The following is a 10,237-nucleotide window of genomic DNA, read 5'->3' as shown; positions in this document are numbered from 1 at the left end:
TTTTCCTCTCTAGGAATTACTATTATTAAAAAAAATTTTTTTGGTAATATTTATTTATTTTTCCCTTTTGTTACCCTTGTTTGTTTTATTGTTGTGGTTGTCATTATTGTTGATGTTATTGATGTTGTTACTGTTGGATAGGACAGAGAGAAATGGAGAGAGGAGGGGAAGACAGAGAGGGGGAGAGAAAGACAGACACCTGCAGACCTGCTTCACTGCCTGTGAAGCGACTCCCCTGCAGGTGGGGAGCCGGGGGCTCGAACCAGGATCCTTACGCCTGTCCTTGCACTTGGCGCCACATGCGCTTAACCCGCTGCGCTACCACCGGACTCCCGAATTGCTATTATTTTTAATGTTCGACCCTCCAGCGGCTGAAATTCCCATTCAGCAGCTGTTGAGATGGGGAGAGAAGCTTTAGGTGCACAGAGAGGAAGCAGCACTCCAGCACCAGGCTGGTCCCCTAGGTCTGTGGGGTTCCTGTGTGGTGCTGATGCTTGAGCCCTGGACTCCAACCCTTCCCCCCTTTTAAGGACAGGGAGGTCTGACCACTGCTGGGCCTCTTTTGGGCTCTGGGGGTCCTGGGCTGGGGCAGGAAGGGCACGAGATGGGGGGTGGGGAGGCCATACCTTGTCCTCAATATTCTCGTTGTTATGAAGAAACTCCTCAAAGACCACAGGGGGGTCCCAGGGGTCATTCTGGTTGTAGATGCTGCTGCTGGTCAGTTCTGACTCGCGGTACTTGGTCACCGCCAGGGGGTACCTGCCAGGCAGAAGGGTCGGTGGGTGGCTCCTGTCTCCCTCCTGGGGTACCCAGTCCCCCTGGAGCACCTAGTCCCTTCTGGGATACCTGGTCACTGCCAGAAATTTTTATGTAAAGAGTTTAGTGGGGTTCCCAGTCTCTCTTGGGGTACGTGGTCACCTCCAGGGGCTACCTGCTGACAGAGGGTTCAGGGGAGTTTCCAGACCTTCTTGGGGTACGTGGTCACCTCCAGGGGCTACCTGATGGCAGAGGGCCCAGTGGGTAGGGGAAGAACCTCCTCGGGGGAGGCTTTTCGGGGTCAGTGGTGTGGGAAGCTCACTGTCTCCTCCAGAGGAGGGCTGTCCCCTGGTCCGGCCACGGTCAGCCGTGACTCGGGCTCCCCATGCGCCCACCTCTCCAGTCTCCTCGGCCACAGAGACACACACCTGGGAACCCACAGACACACACCCAGATACGCCCCCTCCACCTCCACCATGGATCTCACCATTGGAAACACAGACCTGGGGGAAACCAGGTGCCCTGCCCGGCCTCTGGGCCCCTCTCACCTGGCCCAGGTGATGCCCTGCTCCTCCTGCCATCCAGGGGGCAGCACCTGGTCGGCCATGGAGTTTATCTGCAGCCGGTAACTGCGCTGGTGGCCCCAGCAGTTCTCCTGTTCACTGCTGAAGAGCAGGTGTTTGGGCAGCTTCTGCCGGAAGCTGAAGGCCGCTTGGCGCTCACGGGAATACTGCTTTCGCTCCAGCGTGGGCTGCACCAGGATGTGCCCGGGGCTCCAGGGGTTGGTGATGTTCTCCAGCTTCATATGCAGGGTCTGGAAGCTGTTCTCAATGCCTGTGGCATGAGGGAGAGTGTTGGATAGTATGCCAGCTCCCCCTGGCTTCTGCTTAACCATATGCCTATATAGGGATAGATTTAATCCCATTCAAAGCTTTGGTCTATTTACATAAATCACTTTACATTTACATAAAGCACTCCAGGGCATTGGTGGTTCAGTGATAGGATTCTCGCCTGCTCTGCCCCCTCCTTGTCACACTCTGATTTTCACCAGTCACTTTTCTCTCCACCCTCTCTGTCACATCCTGTTTCCACCCTACTTGGCAAGTATATATAAAGACAGCATTGTGAGTTTCAGAGTACCTTGAGTTTAGCTTAGCTCGTCTTAGATGGTGCTGCGTCCTGCATGAATAAAGAGATACTGCCTACAGCTCAACCATGAGTCCCTGGTCGTCTGTTACCTCCCCGTGAAGCCAGCCCGGTGAAAACAACATAGCCCAGCGAAAACAACAGGAGAGGGGGATGGAGAGTCAGATGCCCTGCGCGGAGGCCCGTTTCCAGCTCTGGGTTCTTCAGGCACATGGCGCCGTAAGCCCACTTACAGAGGAGGCTGGGACCAGGAAGGTTTAAAAAAATTTATTTACTTTATTGTTTATTATTAGACAGAGACAGAGAGAAATTGAAAGGAGAGTGGGAGATAGAGAGGGAAAGAGACAGAGAGACACCTGCAGCCCTGCTTCATCACTCATGAAGCTTCCCCACTGCAGGTGGGGACTAGGGGCTTGAACCTGGGTCCTTGTGCACTGTAATGTGTACACTTAACCAGGTGCGCCACCTCCTGGTTCCCCCCTTTTTTAAAGTAATGACTCCTTTTTTTCTTCTTTTTAAAAACCTTTTAATTTACTTGTTATTGCATAGAGACAGACAGAAATTGAGAGGGGAGGGGACGGTAGAGAGGAAGAGAGACAGAGAGACACCTGCAGGCCTGCTTCACCACTTGAGAAGCTTTTCCCCCTATTGGTGGGGACTGGAGCCTTGAACCTGGGCCCTTGTGCACTGTAATGTGTGTGTATAACCAGGTGCACCAATGCCTGGCCCCAGGGGGTTCTTTTTTCATTTAAAAATATTTACTTATATTGTTGAGAGAGAGAGATAAAGAGAGAAGGACCAGGATACTGCTTAGTTCTGGCTTATGGTGGTGCTGGAGACTGAACCTGGGGCCTTTGGGGCCTTAGACATGAAAGTCATTTTGCAGAACTATTATGCTATTTCCCAGCCCCCTCCCTTTATTTTTCTTTCTTTCTTTCTTTCTTTCTTTCTTTCTTTCTTTCTTTCTTTCTTCCTTTCTCTCTCTCTCTCTCTCTCTCTCTCTCTATTTCTTTATTTCAGAAGGAATATATATATATATATAGTTGGATAGAAGAAATTTAGAGGGGAGGGAGAGATGGAGAGAGGGAGAGACAGAGAGACACCTGCAGCCCTGCTTCATCACTTGTGAAGCTTTACCCCTGCAGGTGGGCCCCAGGGGCCTGAACCCAGGTCTTTGCACACTGTAAGGTGTGCACGCAACCAGGTGTCAGCAAAGGGGTTCTACTTTGTGAGGCTGGTTTTGGAAAACTGAGGGATGTGGCTGACTGACACTGGAAAAACTGCTCTTGCAAAACCTGAAAGTAAAACAAAACAAAACAAAACAAAACAAAACAAAACAAAATGTGAAGACCAGGCCCTCCTGCTTTAGGGAACTTAGCTGAGCATGGACAACAGCTCTTCTGAGCTGACCATCCACCAGTGAACCCTGATCCACGTCTTCCTCTCCTGCTCTTCCCAGGTAGCAAGAAACCTTGCTGTGTGTCAGCCCAGTCAGAGTGTGGCCTGCCATATATGTAGCCACAGATTTTAAAGAACTGAAGACAGGGAGTCGATCGGTATAGCACAGTGGGTTAAGCGCAGGTGGCGAAAAGCGCAAGGACCAGCATAAGTATCCTGGTTTGAGCCCCTGGCTCACCACCTGCAGGGAAGTCGCTTCACAGGTGGTGAAGCAGGTCTGCAGGTGTCTGTCTTTCTCTCTGCCTCTCTGTCTTCCCCTCCTCTCTCCATTTCTCTCTGTCCTATCCAACAGCTACAATACTGATAACTACAAGAACAATAAAACAATAAGAACATTAAAACAACAAGGGCAACAAAAGGGGAAATCAAATAATAATAAAAAAAGAACTGAAGACATATCAAGGAGAAATCTGCTTCTGGCCAGGGTCCTGAGCTGGAGTGGAACCCTCTGGGCCTGTCTGTCATCAATAATCCTCAGGTGTCCCGCCTCTCTGTTCCTGGAACATTACCTGCAGAGATGGGGTGGGAAGTGCACTGCCCAGATGGAGGGAAGCTATGGTTGGGGTGCAGAGAGCAAAGAGGAGGCTGGGGCCAGGAAGGGGGGTTCTACCTCAATGAGTTTCTGATTTCAGTCTTCTTGATCCTTGCTGTGAAGAATCCTGCCGATTGTTACCTTTGCTACTATGTTTGCAAAACAGATGCCTGTCTTCCATGTATGTTCTTTTGACTCATAGAAAATGAGGTCTGTTTTTCAGGCTGTGTCCCTGACTACAAGAATCCTGCTCTGGGGCAAAGTCTGGATACGTCAGAGATTTTTTCTAGCCCACGGGCAGCAGTGGGGGTATGGTCTCTTGTGATCACCATCACTCTGATGTCTGGCTGCTGGCCTGAGGCTCTGGAGACTGTTTCTGTTTTGGGGGTAACTGGAATAAACTCAGTGTCTTATGGCATCAAAGGGATGTACCTGACCTAATGACATTGGGACAATATGTTTTATTTTATTTATTTTAATTTTTTTATTATATTTATTTATTTATTTGGATAGAGGCAGCCAGAAATCGAGAGGGAAGGGGGTGATAGAGAGGAAGAGAGACAGAAAGATGCCTGCAGCCCTGCTTCACCACTCACAAAGCTTTCCCCCTGCAGGTGGGGACTGGGGGCTCGAACCTGGGTCCTTGTGCACTGTAATGTGTGTGCTCAACCAGGTGTGCCACTAGCTGGCCCCTGGACAGTGAGTTTTAAGCTGCCTTACTGTGATGCTTTCCTCCTTATAAATGTGTTCTGTAGTAGTAAGTGCAGGAACCCACACAAAGATTCAGGCTGAAGCTCCCCACCTGCAGAGAAGATGTTTCACAAACGGCAAAGCAGGTCTGCAGGTGTCTCCCTTTCCCTTTCTCTCTCTCTCTGTCTCCCCCTCCTCTCTTAATTTCTCTCTGTCCTATCCATGAAAACAGGAAAAAATGATGATGACAGAGGAGGACCTAGTGGGGGTTGTATTGTTATCTGGAAATGTTATACATGTACAAACTATTATATTTACCATTAATCCTCCAATAAAGAAGGCAAATATATATTCTGGTCTGTATTTGGTGTATAACCACATGCTACTTGTGTCTTAACATTGACTCCTGGTGTGTTTCACTTAAAAAACACCTTTAATCATTCTCATTCTGTTTCTCTTAAATTTTCTTTTAATTTTTTTTTTTTTTTTGCCTCCAGGGTTATTGCTGGGGCTCAGTGCCTGCACTATGAATCCACTGCTCCTGGAGGCTATTTTTTTCGGTTTTTGTTGCCCTTGTTGTTCATCATTGTTGTTACTATTATTGTCGTTGTTGTTGGATAGGACAAGAGGAAAGGAGACAGAGAGGGGGAGAGAAAGACAGACACCTGCAGACCTGCTTCACCACCTGTGAAGCGACTCCCCTGCAGGTGGGGAGCTGGGGGCTCGAACTGGGATCCTTACTCCAGTCCTTGTGCTTTGTGCCACCTGCATTTAACCCGCTGCGCTTCTGCCTGACCTCCCCTGTCATTCTGTTCTGATACAGATAAACACTCCTGGAAGCTTGGGATGGACAGTCACACCCCTGACACTGTCCTGTGTGTCCCCCTGGCCTCTTCTGATCAGCCGCATGGTGACCGGCTGTGGATATTCTCCCTCTGTTCTGGGACACGTCCCGTCTCAGGGCCCCGGACACTCGCTCAGTTTCCTCCCGCCCGTGAGCTCTCCCTGCAGAGACGGGATTGGCACTGCGCCTCCTGGGTCCCCAGCCCGAGTCCTACCTGCCACGTCCAGGTCCACGCGGTAATGCACCAGGTGCATGTGCATGTTTCCCAGCAGGTGTGTGTGCAGCCGGGTGCCGTGGCGCAGCCCCTGGGGGGTGTAGAAGGTGGCGTGCACGTAGCCGGTGGCGTGCATCTTGGCTTCCATCACCCCGTTGGGGTAGAAGATGAAGTCCCAGATGTAGTCGTAGTTGTAGACGGTGGACGTGGTCCGCAGCACCAGCACATGGCCCGGGAGCCCTGCGTAGAAGTTGAAGCCCCCGCTGAAGTTGGAGTCGAAGTGTCGTCGCAGAGGGACGCCGGTGGGCATCTCAAACAAGCAGAGGGCATGAGGGTAGCGCACGGGGCCGTCTGAGTCGTAGTCGTGCAGGGCATCCAGGAAGGTGGCCTTCGAGGGACAGTCGACGCCGGGGGCCAGCTCGTGAGTGACGCTGCCCAGTCCCCAGCCCCCATCGATGTACTTGGTCTGCATGCCGGCTGGGGTGTGGCCTCCATACAGAGCCACGGCCTCCTGGACGCTGACCTCGTAGGCCACTATCCCGCCCGCGAACTGCACGTTCAGGATCTGCAGCCCGGTCGACGTGCGCAGCCGGTACTTGAAGCTCCACCCTTCATAGGACACGCTGTTACGGTCCAGCTTGTACCTGCGGCCTTGGGGCTGCACCAGGTGGGGCCCCGGGTGCGGGATGGACTCCGGGAATTCTCCCCGAGGCTTGTAGGAGGAGAACAGAGGGACCTCTTCTTCCTCCTTCTCCTCTCCCTCTCTCCGTTGTGAGATCTCCTCCAAGACCACCACGTCCACCTCTCCGGCCTGGTATTTCCGGGCCAGTTCCTCGGGACTCTCGTAGAACTTGCCGTTGTACCAGACTCTCTCCACTCTCCACTCCTGGACGTCCGAGCTGCTGTGGTCCACCAGGACCTCCAGCCCCGTGGGGTGCAGGAAGTAGCCTTCCACGAAGCGTTGTAGGATGAACCAGCTGCGGCGTTCGCCGGAGGCCAGCCCCCGGGGGGCCACGTCGGTGAAGGTCAGGCAGCGGTCTCCACAATCCCTGATGGAGAAGCCCGTGGTGTTGAGGAAAAACGGATGCAGGGGCTCTGTGGCCTTTTCCAGGAAGTCGTAAAGTAGCTTGTACTCGACGGAAGTGATGGGCCTGGACGCCCAGGAGACCCGGTGCCCCGGCCTGAACGGCAGCATCCTCAAGTAACGGGGAGCTGGCAGAGGCCCCACTGCGAACTCGGTGACATTGGGATGCTTCTGAGCTCCGAAGAAGATGACCACACGGGCCTGGCGCACTGGACGCGGGCAGCCTTTCTCCAGGAAGGTCAGCACGTGCTGTTTCTTGGGCAGAAGCATCTCCACGAGGAACACGGAGTTCTTGGCTATTTTGGGTGTCTTGGAAGATTCCAGCTTCAGCTCCTTCCTAGACTGGAGGAAACTCCGCACGGCTCGCAGCTCATACACGCTCAGGTCGGAGAACACGTCCTCCACGTCTTGGTCAGCGGTTTCTGCAGGCCAGTAGGCCGAGGCCGCCGTCAGCAGCAGCAGAACTGCGGCCGACGTCCGGCTGAGGACCCGGGTGGTTCGGCCCATGGCTCTGGGTTGCGGGAGAGAGAGCGATGGAGTGAGAGGGCGGCTCTGGGGGAGGCCCCGGGCTTCCTTCACCTTGGCCTCCTGCTTTCCCACAGACCGAGGTTCTCTCCACCCCTTGGCCCCCTGCAGGTGGACACTGTCCTGGGTGGCAGTGGGGACCCATTCCTTTTTCTTCTGTTTCCTCCTAACTTGCCCACAAACCTCCTGCTGTTGTGATGACTTCTTCCTTTTTTTCCTTCCTTCCTTCCTTCCTTCCTTCCTTCCTTCCTTCCTTCTCCCTTCCTTCTTTTTTAATTTTTTTATTTGTTTATTTATTATTGGATAGAGACAAAGAGAAATTGAGAGGGGAGAGGGAGACAGAGAGAGGGAGACAGAGAGACACCTGCAGCTCTGCTTCACCGCTCGTGAAGCTTTCCCCCTGTAGGTGGGCTATTTCACTGGCCCCAACATTAAACATTTTTTTAAAAAAATATTTATTTCTTCCCTTTTATTGCCCTTGTTGTTTTATTGTTGTAGTTATTATTGTTGTAGTTATTGATGTCATCGTTGTTGGATAGGACAGAGAGAAATGGAGAGAGGGGGAGAGAAAGACAGACACCTGCAGACCTGCTCCACCACTTGTGAAGGGACTCCCCTGCAGGTGGGGAGCTGGGGGCTTGAACCCGGGATACCCCCAGCCTGTTTCCATCTTTCCCTAGTGGACCAGAGCTCTGGAGAGGTGAGGCTAGCAACCATTTTATTAATTTCTCTCTGTTGTTGAATGGTTTCTGTCTCCAGTCTGCACTCTGACTGATCTTACACACTGCATGGAGACATTTCAGTTCATGACCAGGGTGTATGCCAGCGTGGTCCCTGAATCCCTAATGCCTGGGGACATTGTAGCCATCACAATACCATAACTGTCCCTCACACATCTTGCATTTATCATGTCTCTAAATTACCTTTGTTCCCTTGTACTTGATTTACACCGGTCCTTGTGCTTCGTGCCATGTGCGTTTAACCCACTGCGCTACCGCCCGACTCCCAACATTAAACATTTTAAATGCCGGGATAGGGGCACAGACTTGTGGCTTGGTGGCCAAGGCTTACTGGCCAGTCCCACCCCAGATGTCTTTGGCCCCTCACTGAGGCTGTGGGGTCTTGACTGTCCCTGCCTGCTTGGAGGGTACCTCAGGGTCCTTCTGGGTGGTGACTCAAGCAGATGCCCCTTCCCCCTCCCTGTGGGGGAGGGTGTGGTGGGATCTCCCCTTCCTGTGTCTCCTCCCCCCAGGGATTCCATCGGCTGGGACTGGGTGGTAGCGTCACTTCTGGTCACTCACTGCAAAGGGAAATACACACAGACATGCACTGGACCGAGCCCACCTTCCTCACTGTGAACGTGGGTGCTGGACTCAGCACAGCTGGGCTGGGTCTGTGGAGGGGCTGCACCCCAGGACCCCGGCTCTGAGGGAGCAGGACACACAGACCCGAGACAAGGCCTTCCTCACCAAAGAGCAACAACCCCCCAGCCCCACGTCCAGCCCCCGAGGAGGGGCTGAGGGGCAGAGGAAGGAGAGGAGTGGTCCCGCTGGCTGCTGGTACACAGGGGGACACTGAGGCAGGACCTACTGTCACGTGTCACCACATTGCAGAGCCCCTGAGACGTCTGCTGTCACCTCCCCTCACGGTCACAGTCTCTGTGCCAGCACCCAGGTCTGGAGCACTGCTCGGGGAGCCCTCTGGGGGCTGTCCCCAGGTTCGAGTCCTCAGTGGGATTCTTTTTTTTTTTAATTAAAAAAAGTTTTATTGGGGACCAGGCTGTTGTGCACCTGGTTGAATGTACACATTACCGTGTGCAAGGACCCAGGTTCAAGCCCCCACTTCTCACCTGTAGAGAGGAAGCTTCACAAGAGGTAAAGCAGGTCTGTAAGTGTTTCTCTCTCTCCCTCACTATCTCCCTCCCCTCTCAGTTTCTGTTTCTATACAACAAGAAATAAAATAATTAGAAAATTAATAAAATATGTTATTGATTTATTTTCAAATTAAAGTTTCTTTCCTTTTTTCCTTTTCATTTAAAAATTTAAATATTTATTTTCCCTTTTGTTCCCCTAATTTTTTTATTGTTGTTGTAGTTATTATTATTGTTGTTATTGATGTCATCGTTGTTGGATAGGACAAAGAGAAATGGAGAGAGGAGGAGAAGACAGAGGGGGTAGAGAAAGACAGACACCTGCAGACCTGCTTCACCTCCTATAAAGCAACTCCCCTGCAGGTGGAGAGCTGGGGGCTCAAACTGGGATCCTTACACTGGTCCTTGCATGTGCGCTTAACCCACTGCGCTACCGCCCGACTCCCTCCTTTTAATTTTTTAAAATCAGCTAGAAAAGATAGAAATGGAGGGGATGGAGAAGGAGACAGAGAGACAGAGAAACACCTGCAGCCCCGTTTCACTGCTCGTGAAGCTTCTCTCACTGGGGGAATAAATCCACCTGCTTTCTAAGCTAGTTTGCCCTGGGTGAGCGCTGCGATTGCACATGAGGCTGAATGTCCCCCAGGCTGGACCTCCAGGTGTCTGGCTGGGGCCACCTGTCTGCACGCCGCTGTATGCAGGACAAGGGGGTATTGCCCCATCAGCAATGGATTCTCCATGCCCGGAACTCTCTCCCTCTCTGCTGCTGGTCCTGCTTCTTGGCCCCCCTCCCTGGTCCTTCCTCTGCCCCCACATGTCTCCCACCATGTGCTTCCTCTCACCTGCAGAGTCTGTGGGGCTAACACCTGGCAGACAAGTTGGCTTCAGAGAGACCCCCAAGGGACCACCTCAGAGCTTAATGTCCCCCTGCACCCCCAGATCTGAACCTCATTGATCAACAAACTAGAGGAAAACCCCTCTCTCCACACAGAGTTACAGGCAGGTGAGCCCACCCCAAGCCTTAAGGAATTCTTTGAGATGCCAGGAGGGACAGGGTCAGGTGTGGCTGCAAGATTTGACAGCTCGAAAGGAGAAACGGAAAAAGAGCAGCAATGCAG

At 52.4% G+C, this 10,237-nt stretch overlaps 1 protein-coding gene and 1 long non-coding RNA gene across 2 annotated transcripts in view; one reads left to right on the top strand and one right to left on the bottom strand.

Moving 5' to 3' along the window:
* Positions 1–7,432, bottom strand: part of AOC1 (amine oxidase copper containing 1) — an 8,259-nt gene extending 827 nt beyond the window's left edge. The window contains exons 1-3 of the mRNA XM_007536639.2: positions 5,641–7,432; positions 1,305–1,590; positions 627–759 (exon numbers count right to left, since the gene is read on the bottom strand). Coding sequence (XP_007536701.1) covers positions 627–759; positions 1,305–1,590; positions 5,641–7,231 — 2,010 coding nt within the window. The 5' untranslated portion in view covers positions 7,232–7,432. The remainder of the gene's footprint in view (positions 1–626; positions 760–1,304; positions 1,591–5,640) is intronic.
* LOC132539958 (uncharacterized) overlaps positions 1–10,237 on the top strand; it is a 417,285-nt gene that overhangs the window by 143,900 nt on the left and 263,148 nt on the right. The gene's annotated exons all lie outside the window — the stretch shown is intronic.

Source organism: Erinaceus europaeus, chromosome 8, assembly GCF_950295315.1.
Source record: "Erinaceus europaeus chromosome 8, mEriEur2.1, whole genome shotgun sequence".
NCBI classification, from domain to species: domain Eukaryota; kingdom Metazoa; phylum Chordata; class Mammalia; order Eulipotyphla; family Erinaceidae; genus Erinaceus; species Erinaceus europaeus.
This window is presented reverse-complemented; position numbering and strand designations above follow the sequence as displayed.